We start from the raw sequence: 23,226 nt of genomic DNA on the forward strand, positions 1-23,226 counted from the left end.
GCTCGACAGAACGAGCAATCCACCTCACCTTACAGTTCTACCCTGGCATCTAATCACAGTCCTTAGGGTTCTTGGAGATCCTCCGTCCGAGCCGCTTCTGATGGCTGAACTCTGACCTCTTTCACTTAAGACTGCCCTGCTGCTAGTTCTTGCATCAGTCAAGTGAGTCAGTGACCTGCATGCACTCTGTTGAGTTTGGACCCAATGACAACAAATTCATCCTTAAACCAAGGCGAGACTATGTACCTAAGGCACTCTTCACGCCGCTCAGAGCTCAGGTCATAACGCTCTCTGCTCTTTCGACTTCTGAGGATGAGCAGTCATTACATTTACTCTACCCGGGCCCTCAGAGTATATGTTGAGCAGTGTAGCCAGTTCCAGCAATCAGAGCAGCTGTCCGTGTGCTTCAGAGGGGCTGCCAGTCAGAAAGCAGATAGTGAACACTGACCTATAGTTCCTTGGGCTTGCAGTGTCTTATCCGAGTAAAGGCCCCACCCGTTTTAGGGGGCTGAAATGCCATTTTTCTTTGAAAGTGCACAGACTTGATCCAATCAGGCTCGAGTATTCCGATAAACATAGGGTCAGCAAAACTGATGCAATGCTCATTCCCTTTATTTCAAGGAATTAGTAACCAAAATGTTTTTCACCATATAATATATTATGTGTGTGTATATATATATATATATATATATATATACTTTTATTTTATTTAGCAGACATAATACACAGGTAGTCTGGTCATATATCAGCATTTTTCATGTGTGATGATATGTTTTGTGGTTACACACCTCATGTTTCCTGCCTTGTGATGGTGCAGAAGTCTTTGAATTATAAAGGTCCCACTATGTCTATAACAATATTTAATGAATATACCTGAACAAATAAATGTTATTTTGCACCACACAATATTCAGGTTTACGGTATTCACAGTCACATCTGATTATCAAACGAGTCAGAAAACTCCCCTGCTCCAGTATTATGGTGTAGCGGGAGGCAGGACACACCCTCGTGGGAAGGTGAGCACACGTTAACAGCTTCTGTTACCTTTCATCTGCCATAACACATCTTACACCTGTGGCGCTCCTCAAGATGACCACCGTAATCAGAGTTCAAGACCGGGAGACTGAGAATGGCAGACATATAATGCAAGGTATGCTTGTTGTACATTCATCTTAAACTAAATCTTAAAATATTCAAACATTACTAAAATGCAATGTTAATTTATTTAACTGCAACTGTAATATACAGAACTTCCCCGAAAATGTAAAATGTTTTGTATTTATTGTACAATAACAATGCACCATGGCAATAATGTTGTATATGACTAAGGACAGTGATACTAATACACGCAGTGAGAGATTGTATGCGTGACCGACCGTAAGTCACAAGGTAAGTCAGCAAAAGTGTCTGTGGAATTCGATACGTTTACCTGCCTGACATGTAATCCAGGGATAAAAAGAAATTTAATATCCTAATGACAACAATATCAGGGCTTTATCTCGTTGTCTGGTTTGCAAGTATCACAACCTTTGCAAGTACAAAAGGCTTCTTTAATAAAGTGTAAATGTGTTTCAGTTATACATTTAATTGTGTGGCCATTATAGACCCTTTTACTGTTTGTATACAATGATGACGTAGCAACGTATGCGCGCGCATTTTGGCAACAAACTGTGGCAAGAATCAGCAGCATGTCAAGCTACGTGAGCGGATTAAGCAACACAAACCGAGAAAGTTATTTTAAAAAGTTGACTTTATCAAATGGTATTCGGCTACCAAATCCGTGTACTATAGTGGAGTGGATAGAAGACGTTAGCAGATGGCCAGATATCTTAGTGGTCGGATATATACGTATTTAGTCGAGAAACCGAGCGTGTACACCCGAGACAAGCATATAAATCACTGGATGCTTATGAATACGTTGTCTGTGGGCATGTAAGTTACAGAATGTCCAATACAATTTTCTACATTTATTTTTATTCTTCACACCGACATAAATTTATCCTTTTCCTTACATTTTATGTTGACACACTTCTGTTTAAAGTTTAATTTTGTAATGCTATAGTACTTAAATAGCAACTATGTTGCTTGCATACATTTCTCAGATGGTTATTTTGCAATTAAACTATTAATAAAATCATTACAAATGAAATTGATAAGTAGTGTGATTATTGATATGATAATCTGGGGATGGGGGGTACATTATACACACCAGTGGCCGCCAATGTTGGCAGGTTTACTATAAATAATTAAGTTTTAAGTGCAGTAAATGTTTTACAAATGAATTTTTTTTATGCGAGCATTTTTATGTCCTCGTTCCAATCAATGCATTATTCGCCTGCAGCCACAGGTACCGCCGGTTCTTCTGAAACGGCCGTGATCCTGTCGGAATCCATTGGTGGAATAGCGATTAGTGCAACCAAAAACGCAACAGCCAGACATTTTGATGCTGGGAAACCGTTTTGATAAACTTTCGGAGTTGCTCACACGTTAGAACCTTTCTTTTACTGTCTATGGTTAGAACCATAGGTTAGAACCACTAGGGAACAACACCACTTCCGTTGCAAAAATGCGCGCGCAACTCTTTGATCACATGGGCTGTAAAAGGGTCTAGGACCTATGTCTTTGCTGCGTTCCAGTTCATTTTTATTATCCCCTTCACTCGCAAACTTCCCTCCGTCTCGTTCACTCGGATGTGCGTCATGCCTACGTTGGATGAGTGCCCACTACTGGCGGAAACTTTGCAAATGGACTGAACTGGAACGCCCTAAGCCCTTGATCACTTGGAATCCATTATGGAGTTGATATATTATTTATTTTTTACCTTTACGAAATTGTTTAATGCAGCATTCTATATGTATATGGATGTGTTTGGGTTGTTTTAAATGTTTTTAAAAATAGTTATAGTTGTTTGTGGTGGGGTAAATTAAACGTGATATGTGGTGACGTCACAATCGCGTTGCATTGTGGTATATGAAGCTGTCTGAAGTGTACATATGAAGTAGACTCGCTCACTCGGTCAAAATCGAGGGAGCAAGGGTCTGTCCATACAAACTTCCCTTGTCCACTTCACGAAGTGGAACGCACTTCAAAATGGCGGCAGGGATTCCCCCAAGGGGAAGTGCTTAGGGAAGTTTGCAAGTGCGTGTCTTAAAGTGGAGTGGAACGCAGCCCTAGGACACTGATGTAGGGCACAAAAGAAGCTGCTTTACCTTCAGAACTTAGGAGATCCAATGAAAGATTACATTAACTTTTTTGTTCTTATATGTAAAACAAAATATTATTAACATTAATTTTAAATGGGCAAAATTTGAAATTGCATTTTAATTAAAAACTGAGAATGATACCATTTGTGTTCCACATTCTTTCTGGGAAAAGAAAGTGTCGCTACAACTTCTTAAAATGACCAGCAGCGTTTTAGCAAACATTAATGTCACAAAACTGACACTTAATAATAAGTGGTTACATTTAAATAGCACTTTTTTTTTAAGGCTGATTGATTGATAGAAGGAAAGTAACGGAGTTGATTGTAAAAAAAAATAAGAATGGGTCAGATCATTATCATTGCAGCTGAGGTGATCTCTAAATGATCTTCCACAAAAAGAAAAAAAAAGAACATAATTTGTGCCACTTAAAAATAGCTGTGACTGTACAATGCATAGTCCTATAACATGTTGGCTCCATGTCTTTCAGATGATAAAACTCCCTCGCTGGGATGCTTCGGCTGGTTCATTATCTTAATCGCCATCATCATCACCATTGGATTCTTTCCTATTACCATTTTTATGTGCATTAAGGTTTGTTTTTAAGACTTTTATGGTACATTTTCTATAGACAATCAATGTCTTTTTCAAAACAATAATTATCTCTGTAAACGATGACTGACTGTATGTACAATGTACTCACTGGCTCATTAGATTGTGAAGGAGTATGAAAGGGCCGTGATTTTTCGATTAGGTCGTATTGTGGACAAGAAACCAAAAGGACCTGGTATGAAAAAGGTTTCAATTTTCAACTCATTTAACACATGGATCCCATTTATTAAAGGTGCCCTTGAATGAGTTGAAACAATATGTTAAATTTTTCTCTCATATCTACATAGAGGATATGTGGCTTATTTAAGGGCAACAATTGTCCAGATATAGTTTTACAGGTCCATTGAAAATCCTATAAATTGCTCTGTTTTTGCCTTATTTGGAAGAGTCATGAATATTAATGTTGAGCTCTGCTCTGATTGGCTTATTTCAGCAGCTCACAGCAGTTCAGTAAAGCGTCTTATGAGTCCTGACCGTCCTTACAGAACACAGACCGACTGAATGACACTTTAAGCAGAACATCTCAAATGGAGATTGCTATCAGATCATCCGCGCGCGAGAGAGAGAGCTTGTGTGCATATGGTTGCCAGATTGTACATGTTTAGGTAAAACACAGGATAGTATTAGTGTTCTTTTCACAGAAAAGCTCTGATTGGGAGGTTTAAATTACTGAAATCTGGCAACCGCACGAACACTCTTCATTCCCTCAGACAAAACCAAAACCAGTGATAGACTCTTCTTTTTTCGTCAATGATATTGCATGTTTATATAACGTTAGTCACAATGTAGGCTACGCAGTGACTGTGATGTACTCTAAAATGCAAGCATGCAAAAACATCATACTTAAGTGCTCAAAAATATAATTTTTACAAAATGAATAGCCTTGTCAAATGACTATCGTTGTAACTTATATGGTGGAAAAGGTGACGTTTGCTAGAAGGATCGAGTGAACGATCTGTAAGCAACGTATCTACGGTTGTATTTTGTAATACAAAATAAAATTAATCTTTGTCATTAGACACACTATTTAGTTTTGTATGGTACTTGAAGTTTCCTATTGTTACTACACTAGCATCTTGGGTCATCTAGACAATGCTGTCTCTCTAAGAAACTTTCAATTTAATCAGGAATTGTTTAAACAGTCAAAAGGGGATAAATCACTACTTACTGCTTTCAGGAATACAGTTGCCCCTTTCTTCAGTTTAAGACGCTGAGTGAAGCTTGCTTGAAATGGGCCAAACAAACTAACAAGTTTGAATTAAATTGTTGCGGTATCCGATTATTATAAAAATCAACCATGACTGTTGACATTTTTTATCAGTGGGAAGGGTATGAAAAGTCCTCACGTCTCCTGCACAGCCTGGAACATGACATGTGTGTCCATGAGAGCTGCCGTTTTCACTATCCTCGAGTGACTTTGTTTACCTGCTGTCCCGATGATTCTGCTCCGTCAGTTCCGCCTGACAATGAACATGTTCGGACATATGCAAATGTTGGGGGGCGTACATATAAATGATCCCCAACGATTGCCTCACTGTTAGCGTTATGTTAAGGATCACTTATTTTTCCGTGGTGCTTTTCATGCACAAGATGTGATGTCCATGTATTGAACTCTTATAATTTCACTATGGCAAGGTTAATTCACTTTTTCATTCTAGGGCACCTTTAAATGAACACATGCAATTAATCAAAATTGATAAATAATACAGTTGTGTGAAAAAGAAAGTGCACCCTCTCTGAATTCTATGATTTTACATATCAGGACATAATTAAAAATCATCTTGTCTTTAGCAGATCTTAAAATTAGGTACATACAACCTCAATTAAACAACAACACGTGACATTTTTCATTATTTATTTAACAAAAACGAAGCCTAAATGGAGAAGCCATGTGTCACAAACTAACTAAACCGTCACTGCTTCCATAGGAATGAAGAGGGTAAGTAGCATTCAGACGCTGTTAATCACATTTTTTTTTTTTTTTGATTTATTGATAATCAGCAATCATTACAATCAAGGTTTTCATCAACACTTTTCTCAGAAGGATCCTCAAGATCCATTGGCTGAACTGTATCAACAAACAAAACAACAGGCCGCGTAAGATGACATCCTCCAAAGACACTGGATTGGATAACCCTGCACAGGCCTGCAGACAGGATCACAAGGCAAGCCCTCACCTGGAACCCCCAAAGGAGGTCAATACAGAAACACCTTATGCCGTGATCTGGAGGCAGAACTGAAGATGACGAGGCACACGTAGGGGCACCTAGAACCAATGGCCTATGCCTTTGATGGGGCTACATGCTAATGCTGAGTTCACACTGCACGATTTTAGCCCTGATTTTGACTCGCCGACAAGTTTTTGCGGAATCGCAGACAAATGCCCAAAATCATATCTGTGTGTGTGTGTGTGTCACACGAGTGATAATCACAGTGTGAATTATCAAAGTTGCTATCTGAGAGAGTCACCTGTGAGATATGTGGCATGCTAAATATCTGGACCTGTCAACGATGGAAAAATCCTGCTGTGTGAAATGTGTTATGACTGAAAATAACACGGGGGATGGCCTACAGCCAATGAGAAAGCGAGATACAGGGCAGCGGGAGGTTCAGGGAGGAGTTATAGACAGAATATCAGTATTATAATAGATATATTTACAATTCTATCAAACAGAAACAAAGCACAAACATTAGCTTGACCAGCCACAACAGCAGCACATTACAAAATTATTTATTTACTTCAAACCTCCAGCAGCCATATCACCCTGTAGCCCAAGACTAGTTTTCCACTGAAGTTAAGCAGGGCTGAGTCTGGTCAGAACCTGGATGGGAGACCAACTGGGAAAACTAGGAGCTGCTGGTGTTAGTGAGGCCAGCAGGGGGTGCTCACCCTTTGGTCTGTGTGGGTCCTAACACCCTCCTAATATAGTGATCGGGACACTACACTGACAAAGAGCACCATCTTTCAGATAAGACGTTAAACTGAGGTCTCAACTTTCTGTGGTCGTTAAATATCCAGGATGTCCTTCGATAAAGAGTAGGGGTGTAACCCCGGGCGTATCATGGCCAAATTTGCCCATTGGCCTCTGTCCATCATGGCCTCCTTATCATCCCCCTCTCCTGCTTGGTTTAATCACCTCTCCTCTCCACCAATCAGCCGATGTGTAGTGTGTGGTGGGCAATCTGGCGCAATATGGCTGCCATCGCATCATCCATGGGGAATGCTGCACATTGGTGGAGTTTGAGGAGATTCCCCCTTCTATGTAAAGCGCTTTGAGTGCCTAGAAAAGCGCTATATAAATGTAACAAATTATTATAATTATTAAAAACTCTCTTTGCAGAACACTATGTGAAGTCATGCGGTGTGAAACCTCCTGTCGCCGACCCATCGGTCAGTGTGAACACAGCAGTGACTGGTGTTACCCCAGATAGTCATGCAGTGTGAGAAGAACTGTGATCCGACGAGTTTGGAAATCATGCTGTGTGAACTGAGCATGAAGAATAAGAAGAAGGGGAAAGACTGGTTTGGGTGTGTGTTAACAATGCCAAAGAAGAAAGATGTCAACAATGATCTTCCAGAAGCAATTGTTTCTGCCCATCAATATGGGAAGGGTTATACAGAAATTTTTCAAACATTTCAAAGTCCATTATTCTACAATGAGGAAGATTATTCACAAGTGGAAAACATTCAAGACAGTTGTCAATCTCACCAGAAGTGGACGTCCCAGCAAATTCACCCTAGACTGTGCACTGCTCATCAAATTTGCACACAGACACGGCAGTACAATTAATAAAAGACTGGACAAGTATGGCTTGTTTTGGGAAGGGTTGCCAGGAGAAAGCTTCTTCCCTCTTAAAAGAACATGGGAGCACAGCTTAGGTTTGCAAAGTTGCATCTGAACAAACCACAATTTCAGACGTGATCAAAGTGGAGATGTTTGGTCATAATGGAGAGTGCCATGTTTGGCAAAACTGAGCACAGCATATCAGCACAACCACCTCATGCAACGGTCAAGCACAGTGGTCAATGGATGATGATTTGGGTTTGTTTTGCAGCCACAGGACCTAGGCACCACAGTCATTGAAAGCTTGGACGAAACTGGGTCACACAACAGGATAATGATCCCAAGCACACCAGCAAATCTACTCCAGGACGTCTGAAAAAGAAAAGAATGGAGGTGTTGGATGCCTTTCATGTTCAGGCATTTTTATAAAGTTATGTTAAATTATTAAAATTATTATATACACTATATTACCAAAAGTATTTGCACACCCCTCCAAATCATTGAATTCAGGTGTTCTAATCACTTCCATGGCCACAGGTGTATAACATCAAGAACCTCGGCATGCAGACGCTTCCACAAACATTAGTGAAAGAATGGGTCGCTCTCAGGAGCTCAGTGAATTCAAGTGTGGTTCCGTGATAGGTTGACACCAGTGCAATAAATCCATTCATGGTATTTTCTCAATGCGTTGCAAAGTCCAGACTCAACCCGACTGAAATGCTGTGCCTGGAGTTGTCCTTAAAGGGGTGGTTGCATTCTATTTCACTTTTTAGTTAGTGTGTAATGTTGCTGCTTGAGCTTAAACAGTATCTGCAAAGTTACAGCGCTGAAAGTTCACTGCAAACGGAGATATTGTCTTTTAAAGTTATGGCAGTTTATTGCCTACAAAACCATCAGTTTTGGACTACAGCGCGCTTCTTCCCGGGTTGGTGACATCATAAACCCTTGCTAGTCTCCGCAGATGTGACTTCTAATAACCGTAACGGTCCTGGCATTTCCAGATAACCTGTGCTCGGCACTTCAGCCAATAAAAATACAGGAAACTACATTTGGCCATCAAAACAATCTAAGACCATTGCGTTTTTCAGAGGGATGGGCTTCATAGAAGCAAGAAGCAAACGAGCCGCTAAAAGGACAGTAGAGACAGCGGTGTGGAATAGAAGAAAAATACGGCGTTTAAAAAAAAAAGAAGTATTTAAGTATTAAGACATGTTATACTGCACCCCATATACACAACCAGGCCTAGAAGAAGAAAAAAAAACACAGAACCACCCCTTTAAGAGAGCTGTGCATAAACAGATGCAATGAACTCAAGCAATGTTGTAAAGAAGAGTGGGCAAAAAAATCCTCCACACCGATGTGAGAGACTGACAATTCCTTCAAGTTATTGCTGCTAAAGGTGGTTCTACATGCTATTGAAGCATAGCATGTACTTAGTTTATCACACATGCCTTCTCCATTTTGGCTTTATTTTTATTAAATAAATAATTACAGTGTTATATGTCATGTGTTGTTGTTCATCTGAAATTGGATTTACCTAATTTTTTAGACCAGCTAATGACCTTTTTATTATGCTCCATAAATCCACATAATTAAAAGAGGGTGTACTTTCCTTTTAACACAACTGTACGACATATTTATGTACCGTAATAAGTCATTAGAGCATCACTGATCATCATTTTTATAGGGCCAATATAATTTTCTACATTTGACTATTGTTTATACATTTTTCATAGGTATTTTCTTTGTGCTGCCATGTACTGATACATTCAGGAAGGTGGACTTGAGAACTGTGACATTTGATATTCCTGCTCAAGAGGTAAGAATATAGGCATATATGTATGTGTGTGTGTGTGTGTGTGTGTGTGTGTGTGTGTGTGTGTGTGTGTGTGTGTGTGTGTGTGTAGTTTTCATTTAATTTAATTAGTTTTACATTTAATTAAGTTTTAGTAATTTTGCTATGCACTTTTATATTTTAAAATATTTATATTTTGCTTATTTAGACTTTAGACTTATTTTAGGCAAAAAAAATGTTTCAAATTGTATTATATATTATTATTATATATTCAAACACTGTTGATATTTGAAACCATGCTTTATTTCAATGAAGAATGATTTTTATTCTTATAGTTAACTATGGCAACATATACAGTATATTCTGATTGAGGGAACCTTATACCGGTAGTTACAGTGTTGGGGAAAGTTTCTTTTAAAAGGAATGCATTACAATAGTGTTTTTCCCTAAAAGAAAAAGAAGAAAAATGTCGCCAATTGTTATTAAGTAATGTTATGTTAACAATTGGGAATAAATGTTAAATTTATTAACTTATTTATTTATTGTTGTAGATTGTTTTTAATTCTGTAGCACTTTGAGATTTTGTTTAATATAAAGTGCATTATAAATAAAATGTATTATTATTATTATTATATGTCTGCCATTTTTTATCTGACCAACTGAGAAAAAAAATGCGCTGAGGACACAGTACAAGGTAAACGTGCCTATTGTGAGTACACCCTAAATCTAACGACCGCTTAGCTTATATCACATCAAACCATGCTAATTATTATTGTTATAATTTGTCCTCAAATTGTTAATGTTAAAGCTACACTGTGTGATATTTTCCCCCATCTAGCGGAGTAAAGGTACATGACCCTCGAGTGAATAATAGTTTCTGTTCCTCTCAATTCTGATTTCGTTTTAACTCCTACGGTGGCCGATCTAGTCCAAGATTGACATGGCTTCCAGTTCGACCTCGTTCATGACTGCCATTGAGTGTTAAAAAGTGAAAGGCGAAGCTTGAATTTACGGGTATGTCCCTCTTTGGCTAATGTACTTTCAAGATGGAGGAGCAACATGGCGACCGGCATTCGAACCCCTCACCCGTATGTATTTTCAATGGCATATTATAAACTTACGAGAATACTTTATTACTTGAAAGAATTAAATATACATTAATGAGCACATATATTTTGGAATAACTGTTTTTAACTAAGAATAAACTAAAAAAAGTTACACAGTGTAGCTTTAACGACATCAGCATTGCGCGAGTGTGTATTAAGTGTGTATTAGTGTTAACTGTAGATTAGAATTTCTGTACGGTCTAATCTTTTGCTTTTGACTACGGGTGAATCTCTAGTTGTCGCTGATGATTGTCTTTTGGACCTTTCTGGATTAAAATCTACCATCAGAATGATACGTTTAATTATTCCAGCTGCTGTGAGAAAAGGTTATAAATGATCCACCACCTGCATCATCCTCACATGCAATACTACTACTAGCCAGACTTCTTCTTTATTTGTACAGTAATGACGCAAAGACGAAGGGCTGAAGCTCGTATTTCCTGTGGAAAACTACCAGTATACCATTCAAATTAAAATACATTATTACAAGCTTACCGTTGTGAATCGGGCTGAGGTAAGGAGATAGTTTTGAACAATGGCTGGTTATGTACTTGCTCAAAAAATGGTTTTGGATCATTTTGATTTTTACGGACTGCAGCTGTAATTATAGAGAGTAAATGCACGTTCACATTCAGTCTAGAACTACAACAATCATCATGTTCACACACAACGCCTCAGCACTACTCATGAGCTCTCTCCACATGAGGACAGGAGAGCTCAGTCAATACATGACTTCATTACTTGTTTGAAAAAAGTAACTGAAATGTTGCTGTAAATTTAAGTGATGTGTTACTAGTTACTAAATGTAATCTAATTACGTACCTCACGTTACTTGTAATGCATTATACCCAACACTGGTTACCGGTAGACCTTATGACAACCCAAAGTTAAATCAACAGGATTTGTCAAGCTAAGTCTGACTAAATAATTGAAAGGTTTGGATCAATATTATTCAGATATGTGTTTATGTGAGAACAGTTCTTGACGAAGGACTCCGTGACCGTGAGTGTGGATGGCGTGGTGTACTTTCGTGTCTTTGACCCGATCTGTTCGGTGGTGAACGTGTCCAATGGAGATCACGCAACGCGGCTGTTGGCGCAGACCACCCTGAGAAATGTCCTGGGCACGAAGAACCTGTCTGAGCTGCTGTCTGACAGAGAGGGCATCTCATGCAGCATGCAGGTAAAAGAACTATCAGATGACGCGTTTACTGACGCGAGGGCGGGGCATCCTGTCACTCATGAGATCCAACAATAGCAAACCACAGCCATCCAATCAATTCCCAACGGACAAAATCGAGTCCCACCCCGCATTTGATATTGTTCGAGATGCCGTTTCACTCAGATTAACGTCACAATAGAAAAGAAAACACTAGCCACTTAAGTGTTGTGCTGATTGGTAGATGGCTAAATGTAGTTTCATGTATTTTTATTGGCTGAAGTGCCAAGCACAGGTTGTCCGGAGAAGCCACGGAGCTCGTTGATAGATTAAACTTTCGCTGTATCCGGTCGGCAAAACTCAGAACACATCTTCCCTTTTTAAGAATGACTTCAGTGCCGTTCTTTTCTCAGAGAAAAGCTCAACTACAAGTCTTCCAGAATCGCAGTCAAAGCTGATTCGAAAGACCGCCGTTCGCCAGTTTCTGTGTTTACTAGAAGCACGCAAACGCAACTCTGCCGTCATTATGTTAAGCCCCGCCCACCGACTCAATTCACGATGTGATTGGCCCGACCAGAGTTTGGTTTTTACAGCTCAGAAGGGTATTGAGAGTTGCTAGACGACATTCACGGGAGATTAAATTTGCTGCCGTAAGGGTGCGTCTAGTTTTCTAGGCTAGGGAAGCTCATTGTAGTCCAAACCGGCCGTTTTTGTAGGCAATAAACTGCCATAACTTTAAAAGACAATATCTCAGTTTGCATTGAACTTTCAGCGCTGTAACTTTGCAGATACTGTTTATGCTCAAGCAGCAACATTACACACTAACTAAAGTTAAAAAAGTGACATCGCATGCAACCACCCCTTTAAAAAAAAAATCCTACATTAAATTAAGAAATAGTGAGGCGTATACGGGTATCAGGGACAAAGCCCAAGATTATTTCTTTGCTGTTAAACTGATGCTGTTAAGCTAAACCCAGGTATGCCCTCTGAGAAGGGTATATCATACTCACAGATCCTGATAGCTTTGTATCGTCTTGATGACAGATTGCCTTGGATGAGGCCACTGGCGTGTGGGGTATTAAAGTGGAGCGAGTGGAGATAAAGGATGTAAAACTGCCGCTCCAGCTCCAGAGAGCCATGGCTGCAGAGGCCGAAGCAACTCGAGAAGCCCGTGCCAAGGTGAGACCCACACCAATGCAGTGCTTCAGGCGCTGGTATTTCATTATGAAAGTCTGCTCAATACTGCCCAAATAAAAGGCCCAACATTGATTATAAAACTTGGAGATCTTTTTTGTGTAGTTCATGTTACTCAAGAGACTGACGAGGCTTGTCTAAAATATTACATTCAGCTGTCACAAATATGTTGACCATTGAAAAACAAGTTCTTGTTTTTTTCCAAGTAATGGTTTTAATGCACAAAGTGGTTATCATCTCTTATAACATTTTTTGTTTTTATTCAAACCCATGAAAATGCATGTTTTGTTGTAAATAATAGTGTAAAATCACTTTTTGCCACTTGTTCCATTATTATTGCCACTTAGCAGATTTTGACTTACGTACATGTTGATGCATTGTAAATAGATTTTAAAGGGGGGGGGGGGGGGGGGGGGGGGTGAAATGCTGTTTCATGCATACTGATCTTTTTACACTGTTAAAGACTTGGATTCCCATCCTAAACATAGACAAAGTTTCAAAAACTAATGTTGGACGTTTGATGGAGTATTTCTAGCATAGCATGACTAGAGCGAGAGAGGAAATGCACACCCATAAACACTCGCTCAGCTGCAGATCCAGTCGTCCGTGAACACTAATGTCGTTATAGTCCGCACCGCGCTCCACTTTATTCCTATGGGTGACATCAAGCGACATGGCAGCGCTGCATTTGAACCGATTTGAACGCAGAAATGACGGGAAGCGGCACAACATTGTGGATCTCCACGGTCAGTGCTGTCACAGGACTTCACCAAATCATACCAAAGAAGTGTGTTTTTGACGGAGCGGTCCCAGCGATAAAGGTTCGGTCCTGCTTTGGAAGCAGTCGGTGAGTAAAACTGCTTCAAATGTCTGTGCTGTTGGCTATCGTCGTGTGAGTAAACATCAGTAAACGACACGATCGCGTGCTTCGTCATTCAAATGCGCTAACGGACTCCATTGTTGTTCTATGTATAACGTTACACTAGTCTGACGTGCAAAACCGTTTTGCTTGCTACTGCTAAGGTTTAGTCGCATACAATAGTCCATAAACCGAATCATGTCCTCATAAACTGTGAGTAAAGACACACAAATGTTGACAGGTCACTAAATACAGTACATACCACAGAGACGGACGTCCTGCTGTTGCTGTTTCTCCTGTTCAACTTATTTCAGCCTCCGGAAAGACTCGGTACAGCCTATATTTATTTTATAAATATAATAAAACTAAAGACTTTTCGGAGATATGAAGGATGCAATACTACTCTATAGGTACTCAAGATTGACTGAAACTGAGTGTTTCCCCCCCCCTTTCCCCTTAAGTACTTTATCCCTAACTGTAATCATAACTTAAACTCCTATACCCTAACCCAAGACTTACTCCTAAACACAAACATACCTCAAACTCATTAGCATTAAATGTGGGAATTTGTAGTTAAATAACACCGTTACAGACAGCTAGTTCACCCAAAAATGAAATTGATGTCATTAATGACTCACCCTAATGTCGTTCCACACCCGTAAGACCTCCGTTCATCTTCAGATACAGTTTAAGATATTTTATATTTAGTCCGAGAGCGTATCTAAGTGAATGCACACTATACTGTCCATGTCCAGAAAGGGAATAAAAACATCATCAAAGTAGTCCACATGTGACATCAGTTGGTTAACTAGAATCTCTTGAAGCATCGAAAATACATTTTAGTCCAAAAATAACAAAAACTACGACTTTATTCAGCATTGTCTTCTCTTCCGGGTTTGTTTTCAATCCTCAAATAAAGATTTGAACGGTTATGAATCAGCGGATTGATTCATGATTCGGATCGTGTCAAACTGTTGAAATCACGAGACATTGGCGATCCAAAAATCTAAATTACAGCCTTACAATAAAATATTATAGCCGAGACAGCATAACAAATGACACAAGCGGCTCAAGTGTATTATTGTTGTGTGTGTGTGTGTGTGTGTGTGTGTGTAGGTGATTGCAGCCGAGGGCGAGATGAACGCCTCGCGGGCCCTGAAGGAAGCGTCTCTGGTGATGTCGGAGTCTCCATCAGCTCTTCAGCTGCGATACCTTCAGACTCTAAACACCATCGCAGCAGAAAAAAACTCCACCATCATCTTCCCCTTGCCCATTGATATCATTAATCATTTCATATCTAAAAAAGCTTGATGAAAACTGCTGATTAAAGATAAACTTCTTGTGAGAAACAATGCAGCCTTTGTCCATTAAATTAACTGGGTAGTGAAATATAATAGACACTTTAACAGACTTACAATAAATACTTTCCCTCAAAAGACTTGTAGCTGACTTTCAACTCATTTAAATGTAGAAACAGGATGCTTTTACATGATTTTTAATAAACCCAAAGTGCAATAAAGTGCAACATAATCATCAAAAGAGTTTTCTGAATGCATCACAACAGTGATCAGCTACACCAACAAGGTTTGAATCAAACAAATGACTGTATATCACAGCGTTAAGACATGCTTTTCCATCAACGTGTTGAAACATAGATCACACATTAAAGCTCATAGAAGCTGTACAACACAAATTAGGAGAAGAGAAAAAAACCAGAGGACATTTAAATAAAAACAATCATGGTACAATCCTCCCTTAAATATCTAATAACTGACAGTTGTGTTTGTATTACATTTAAAGGAACAGTTCATCAAAACATGAGATGTATAACGTGTCACCCTTAAGGTCCGTTCACACCAACGGCGATAATTACATTGATAACGATAAAGATATAGTTCTTAAAAATTTCTCAATATTAAATAATACCACAGTTCACATAATGGCACAGAGAAACTATATCCTTGGAATCGCTTTCAGAATTATTTTATCCAGCTGATGTATGATAAAAACATTGACAGCCAATCAGAATCCAACCTGCTTTAAAGAGCTCTGCGCTTAAAGTGACAGACGGTAAAACTGCCGCACGCGCGTAGAATAAACAGCATGATATTGTCCGCCGGTGTGTCCGCTGATATAGTAATCGCTATCTTTGTAATTATCACTCTTGGTGTGAACAGGCCTTTATATTGTATCACTCGTATGAAAAGAAGAACTTTGAAGTCTTCGTGCCGCTTTCATCAACATTCCCATTCATAGTATGGATTTAGAAATCTTAGAACGTAGTACACTAGTCGTACTTTTTATCAAGTTTATGGTGACAGCTTGACAGCTTATGGTAAACTATGAACTGTTGTTGTATAGGGAAAAAAACCACATTCCCTTGTGAAAAAGCAGCACAGCATAAAACGAGTACTTATGGAAATAACTTAAATATACTTAAGAGTGAACTGAATGAAATGCTTTCAGACAGTTAATTATAGCTTTTCACCTTAAGTAGGACTAAAAGGCACAATATTTAAGATTTTTGGACTTCTAAACTATCTAAAAACCACTAGAACTATTTTATATATTTTCCGTGTTACCATTAATTTCTGTAATTAAATTTTTATTTTATTTTGTAGAAACCACGGAAACACCAAAGACGCTTTAATATATGATGCATTTTATTAAACAGGTCTTATTGTTTAATTAGTTATTGTTTAAATCTTGTTTTCTTGATTTACCGCAATTACCGCCTCCATTAAAACAATTTTCAACACACTCAAATGTATCTAATATAATAAACAGTGCTGTGTTACTCCACATACACATGAGCTGAAGAAACAGAAGAGCTCATCTGCTCACGAGCCGTGTGTCTCTCTTTAGTAATCGCTCCAAATCAAGGCGTCGTCAAGCTACAACTTTGTTTTGTATAAGCGATCTCTAGTGGCAAAAATGACATTATTGTGCCTTTAAAGGGTTACTTCACCGATATGGCTTTGTTTTAGTAGAAACCCTGGAGTATATTTGAATGATCGTGCTCCAACCCCTCATATCCCCCCGAGGTGAGAGATTCATGCATTTTATTTCTGAAAAAAAATCCTCTGACGACGCAAATATCCTCATTTTGCGTCATCTGAGGATTTTTTGTCCAGAGGCTAAAGACTACAGCCAGCAGAGGTATTTCCGCATGTTTTCAATCCGCACATGGGGATCACACTCACAGCACTCAGCTCGCAGCTGCAGGCATTCATGTAAATGGAGCGGTGCGGAGAAAAGGGAGTGTTTTAACTTCTCAAATGAACTACTATGAAAGTTAAGCTTCCAAATGCATGAACTAAAAACACGCCAGACCGAACACCCGCTGTGAATGAATGCCGGATCCGCGCTTACCTCAGCTCTAGCGATGATTATAATCTGCAGCGATAACTCCTGCAGCGTTTGTGCTGTGACACTCGCTCGGCTCACTCACATTATATTGAACAGACACGTTCAGTTTTTAATTGTAGTGTCTGTTCTCTAACTGAACTGATTTTATGAAGATGAACGCGGTGGGAAAGTGATCCAGTGATCCGGTAGCGGTGGCTTTTGGGGGCAGCGAAGCAAATGCATTCTGGGAATTGTTGTCTTTCATCCCCATGAGACAAAAATACATTTTCTGTCTTTTCTCAGTCTAGAAGGCAACAAATAAAAAATTAAAAAATCAAATTTCTACTTCATTAATGGTCCAGTTTAAATATAAAGCTTAATGTTAAATCACTGAAGTAACCCTTTGAGTACATCTTTACATATGAATTAACTATTCTATTGTCTTTGAAATACAGTCGAAATTTACTGACCAATGACAAACTAAAACTATGATAAATGAAAATATACTTTAATGTCACTTCTATTGAATAACATTTTCTGCAATCATTCACTATGGGGGTACTATGGGTACTTTTTTTTTTCCTTAAGGGGTGCCTTTAGCCACATTGTACCCTACAAGCACACATGCAATACAATTAAGTGCACTTCTTTTTCACAAGGGTAAGATTCTTCAAAACTCTTGTTTTATAGACAAGCATAACACGAGATTGGAACTAAATGAGTGTGACTAAATCTTAATATTCGGCTGAACTATTCCTTTAAGAATACAAAGAAACATTAATACATTCCATAATCATGTCCATGGGACAGACACAGGGAAAAAAAAGAAAAATACGGAATACATTTTTTTTTTTTTTACATCAGTGCATCACAACCTGGTTGATTGAAGATTTCCTTTAATTTATATTTCGAAAGCAGAGATGAAAATAATCCAAGCAGACACCCAAGGAACCTTAACAGAGAAGCATTTTCCTCGGCAGACAGGTAGTTGGTTTGATATTTCAATATTTAATTCAAAGCGTTCAATTTAATTGCTTTATAAGTGAAATGCATTTACAAGTCGTTATATTACGTTGACACACCAACCTTCAAATGTATAATTTAGTTTACGTTATGTAGATTATTATGTACTGTGAAATGACATTCCTAACCTGAGCTAGATCTCTGACTGAGACGGGAGGTAATGATACTCTGAGAATGAGCAGGAAATAAATCCACCAGTACAATGGTATAACATCAGCCATTTTTACTCTGTTCGCACAAATGTTAAGGCTGAATAACGCAAACTAATGATGTTATGTTCTTATAAAAATCAATCATGGTCATTTAAGCAACTCATTAAAATGTAAATCACTAATAGCTGCACTACTAAGTACACTTGGACATAAAATAAAATGTGTATATTTTCCCCTAAAGACATTAAATAAGACCTAATTTTATTCTACTGTTCCCAAAGATTAAATCCAGACTTTCACCTCAATGTCAGCAAGAATACACGTACACATGATCCTCCTAAAGCCCTATTCGGATGAGATTAGTTTTACAAGGGTAGATGGAGTAATGTAGATTTACCACAGGACCTCTGTAATATTAATGGCCACAGCATAAGAAATCTCAGTAAAACTAGCATAAATGGGAGGGGTAACTCAATTTACAGACCACCATCACCTCCCTGTCATCATGTGCGTATAAAGTTGCTTCCTGATATCACACGTGCAAACACATATAATCTGTATATAACCTATTTATAACAGTTGGGTCAAGTCCAACGATTTATTCATTAAATTAATACAATTTTGATTGAATTCTGTTGGTAATAGGCACTTTCCTAAAGCTAAAATAAGTGCTTTTTGACCCTTTTTTATCTGAATGGTAAGCAGAACACACTTGAGGTTTGCCACAGGCTTGTCCCACTGCCTAGAATGCTTTTTCAAGCACCTCAAAAAACTTGGAAAACTACTTTTAAACAGGAAATGACAGAATATTTACAGCAGGTCTATTTGCACGGGATTAGTAGCTATTACCTGAGGTAATATTTCTAGACCTTTTTACAAAAGGTAAAAGTCACTGTAATCTTTACTCACACGACCTGTAATGATGACTGAGATGGACGGGACTAAAATCACTGAGAAGCTCTGGTAATAATTACTTCACCCCACCTCTCCATGTTAAACTAATCCTGTCTGAATAGGGCCTAATATACAGGATAGTTGTTGTGGGACATTCAGGGAAGATAAACACAGGTGCGGTTCGAATACTTTCTTGTTCTTATTTACGACTAGAGAACTTCCTGTATTAAGACCATGGCTTTGACGCTGTAGACCCTGAATGTTTTATAATAAACAAGAAATCTCTAGAAGCCTGTGTTTTCATTTCAAGAAATGAGGTACTCATGATAGCGCATTGCTAACTTAAAATGCTAGTAGTGTAATGCTCTGTAGTACTTTAGCAAACCTTTTAATATTATGCAGCCAAGTCTCTACAAAGTAGGGCAAACGCCCTCAGTAGTGTCCACATGAATGCAGTTTAAGCATATTATGGTTCAGAGCAACCGGAAGACTTATGATACATACTGTACAGAGAAGAGAGACATAAACAGCCATGACTGATACCTATGGTGTCAAGTTTACAGGCAGTTCTTACGGCGTAAAGCATTCTGGAGATTTCTGTAAACAAGGATAGTTGAAATGAAGGCATGAGGATCGGTTTCCCTCACAATTATGAGTGAGAAGACGAAGGTAAAGACGGCAGGTTGAAGTTTTGCAAGTTGTTTACACTACTGCAGTCAGTCCATGCTAATATTAGCATCCTTGTGTAGTGGTTATAACATGTGGATGAACCACCTTAAAAAGTGTAAGTACATTTTAAAATCGCATTTGCATCAACATTTAACCCCCTAGACTATTAGTTGGCATCCTGTTTTGACAAAGTATTTACCTCATTTAAAAGACATGTCCATCCTAAGCTTGCCTGTAGAGATGTTTTCCTGTGTTTTCCTGTTGTGTGTTGTAATGCCTCAGCTTGCACAGAAGGTTGCTGGTGGGTGGCTTTCCTTTGAAAAAGGCAATATTCCTAGTAAAACGGGTATACTTGTTGTCCTGATCAATCTTTGGAAAAGCTTGAGACCATAGGCAAAGGTTAAAGACTTTTCACCTCAGCGCAAGCCCAAGAGCCAAATCCCTCAGAGCAGAAGGTACAAAAAAGGTACATTTCAAAATGGCTTGTGATAATGCACAACAGTGTGATGGGCACAATAATGTTTTAAACTTCATGTTTGGTTAACCGGTCCTACTCAACCCGTTCCTCGAAATGGCCATCTCTGGCATGGAAGGTGGGAAAGCTAACGATGACGCTAAAGACTGCCGCCTCTATTACGCTTCTTGGCGCCAGGGGAGTGAGGTTTACTTGCACAGCTCTTACTAGCTAGCCTCTGTTACATTCACCTCCCTAAACCTCACTCCTATACGGGTCACAGCACCAAATGATTTTGATGAATGTGCTGGTCGCTTTTTTCCATGCTATTACAACACATGGGGACTGATGCTTTTACGCTTCAAAAAGAACACAAAACACCACAAATGTGTATTAAAAGTGATTTATACAACCCGTGCACTACATTCCAAGTCTACTAAAGTCTACCAACTGTCAGAACTGACCAAAATCGTATTGCTTTTCTCACAAACAACCCAAAGACCAATGTCCAATTGGTGAACAAATCGTTCTTTTGAGGATTGGTTTTTAATTAATCGGTTGATCCAGTTGCTAATAAATGGTCTGTTGTGCGTTTCCCATAAAATAACATTACTCGCTGGGTAACTATTACGATGCATCTTTGGAGAAGTCAAGTAGCTTCTTTGTCTCACATCTGTGGTTCAACCCACATTGGTTCAACAATAAAGAGCAGTTGTTTATGATGTTCCTCAGGTGGTCGAGTAATAACATCAACTAATTTATCAGTTCAAGATCTAATTATTGTCAGATCATTGCTGTAAATAATGAACATGGCATCTGACTACTTTTGTGCTCCATTGTTTTCCTCTATTACCAGATGTTTGATTGAATTGCGGGTTCCTTCTTCCACTTGTCACTTCCCAGGTTACTAGAGCACTAGTCTCAGCCTCAGATGTCACACTCACAGACTGTTGGCTGAATGTCTGATGCATATGGCAACATTTTCTGGAAAAACTTTTAAACGTTTTGAAGTCGTCATGTGCGACGTGTTGCGTTCTTTAGCGGTCCGCCTCGAAACAAATGCAGCGGCTCCATACTCCCTCGTTGAAGAAGAACGACATCGTATTTACAACTGTGACAATGAGCGCTTACTATGACTTAACACTGGATTTTGAAGTTTGTGACTTTATTATTGAAGTAAACTTACACAACATTCTTAAATTAATAATTTATAGTTAACATAGTTGGCTTTGGGAAACGCACCACTGATTGATTCTTAAACGAATAGGACTGATTTTGCTCTGCGCACTAAATTTGACTTTCATGTATTCTTTTAAAGCTTGAAAGCTAAAGTCCCCAATAATTGTCCTGTCATTGCATGAAAAAGAGCAACAATGGCATTTTTTTATTTCTCCATTTATGTTCCACATAAGAAAGTCAGTCAAGTTAATTTTTCCACATATGCATGCCTTGAACTATTTTGTTCAGTCATGCTCCAACTCAAACCTTGACTGGTAACACTGAACAGTGAGTTGAGACGATGAAACAGAAAACGCACTGGTGTAAGAGGTGTGGGAGCGTCTTCTGTTCCATCCAATCAGAAGCCACATGTTAAAGGTACAAAAAAGGAACAAAATAGAGTGTGAAGGGTAGAGGCAGAGAATTGGACACTCATCTAGGGAAGGGCTGTTGTCGGGAGGGTGAACCGGGACTAGAGGCTGGTCGATGAAGGGGCGACTGGGTGGGAGACATTCGAGGGCTCAACTCGCCCGTTTGAAGACGCCACATAAGCTCTTCGTTGGTGCGACTCAGTCGCTTCTTCTCGTTGCTCTCTTTCTCAACGTACACCTGCAGGTTGGCGTTTTCCTCTGACAGTTGCCTGGTAGAATAGAGGAAACAACTGATGAGAATTCTTCTGCAGCTTTAGGCCACATACACACTGTAAAGTTTCAGGAGACAACCGTAATTTAAATGTAGGAGTGAATCCCTTAAAAATACTGCGGGAGGGGGGAGCATATATGAGGTAGTGTTACATGGACGTAGGAAAATTATGACCTGTTTAACATTATTTAAGACCTAGAACACAATCCTTCCGCGAATATAAGAGTTTTTAAGACCTTACATTTTGATTTTGAAATGTAAGATTTTTTAAGACTCCGCAGGGACCCTGGGTATGTTTATTGCTTGGAAGTTGGATCCGGTTTAGCTCTATGTAGGCCTGTGTCATGTCAGACACTAGTCGGTGGGCGGAGCTATGGAATTTAGACATTCTTTTTCTGTTGAGGCGGTGTTTCACCACACGTTGACGTGAAGGTGTGGCATATTCTGAGATTGATTGTTCCTGGTGTCAATAAAAGCTTTTCTTTGACTAACAAGGAAGTTTTAAGCTCTGAAACTTACAGTATATTCATGAACTCATGACCTTTCATTACCATTGCCTTTTATAAATCAAAAGCTCAAGGGAAAATTAATTTCTCCATTCATGACCCCTTTAAAGTTGGGAAGATGCGGGCCACACTATTCTTCAATAGTCTAATTTTCAATATGCAGCACTTGTACTTAGGTTTATTTTGGCCTGGTTCTTGTTCACTCGTTTTTTTGTAATAAGATCTGGCCAGTCAAGGCTCATAACCCTTTCCCTGTGGTTTTCTTGCACCACACACGTAAAGAAGAGATACACATCTGTGATACATGTTTAAATACGTCATTAAAAACCGAATTGTTTAGTTCGGTTCCATACACAATGTATATAAATGGTGGCTACCTCAACATGACAATCTCTTCACAGCTCTGGGCACAATATTTCAATTGCTACTGCCAATACACACACGACACACAGCTGTGAGCAAGTGAGACATGCTGCTGCTGTAGAATATAGCATACATGAATTACCCATAGCAGATCTAGACAGGTGAAGCTGGGAAAGGTGGAGGATTTCTGAAAGTGAACTGCATATGCTACAGTAAATGCTGACCAGCATTTGAAGGTTGAGTAGCGA

At 39.0% G+C, this 23,226-nt stretch overlaps 2 protein-coding genes across 3 annotated transcripts in view; one reads left to right on the forward strand and one right to left on the reverse strand.

Annotated features, from left to right (window-relative positions):
- Positions 1-974: 974 nt before the first annotated feature.
- Positions 975-15,058, forward strand: stoml3a (stomatin (EPB72)-like 3a). Its single transcript, XM_067450175.1, has 7 exons — positions 975-1,150; positions 3,691-3,794; positions 3,915-3,987; positions 9,334-9,416; positions 11,477-11,680; positions 12,701-12,835; positions 14,826-15,058. The coding sequence occupies exons 1-7, from the start codon at positions 1,090-1,092 to the stop codon at positions 15,018-15,020; spliced, it is 855 nt and encodes a 284-aa protein (XP_067306276.1). The 5' UTR covers positions 975-1,089; the 3' UTR covers positions 15,021-15,058.
- Positions 15,059-15,188: 130 nt separating this feature from the next.
- Positions 15,189-23,226, reverse strand: part of mtus2b (microtubule associated tumor suppressor candidate 2b) — a 61,755-nt gene continuing 53,717 nt past the window's right edge. For both annotated transcript variants that reach the window (XM_067450167.1, XM_067450168.1), the window contains exon 15: positions 15,189-22,107. In XM_067450167.1, the coding sequence (XP_067306268.1) occupies positions 21,900-22,107 (208 nt within the window). In that variant the 3' untranslated portion in view covers positions 15,189-21,899. The remainder of the gene's footprint in view (positions 22,108-23,226) is intronic.

This window comes from Pseudorasbora parva, chromosome 8 (genome assembly GCF_024679245.1).
Source record: "Pseudorasbora parva isolate DD20220531a chromosome 8, ASM2467924v1, whole genome shotgun sequence".
In the NCBI taxonomy this organism is placed as follows: Eukaryota; Metazoa; Chordata; class Actinopteri; order Cypriniformes; family Gobionidae; genus Pseudorasbora; species Pseudorasbora parva.

What these genes read in the sequence shown, in the direction of transcription:
- stoml3a (XM_067450175.1), top strand. Translation starts at nt 1,090, where the DNA reads ATGACCACCGTAATCAGAGTTCAAGACCGGGAGACTGAGAATGGCAGA. An exon ending in CCATTTTTATGTGCATTAAG is followed by an intron (nt 3,795 to 3,914) that starts GTTTGTTTTTAA and finishes CTGGCTCATTAG; the next exon opens with ATTGTGAAGGAGTATGAAAG. An exon ending in TTGATATTCCTGCTCAAGAG is followed by an intron (nt 9,417 to 11,476) that starts GTAAGAATATAG and finishes ATGTGAGAACAG; the next exon opens with TTCTTGACGAAGGACTCCGT.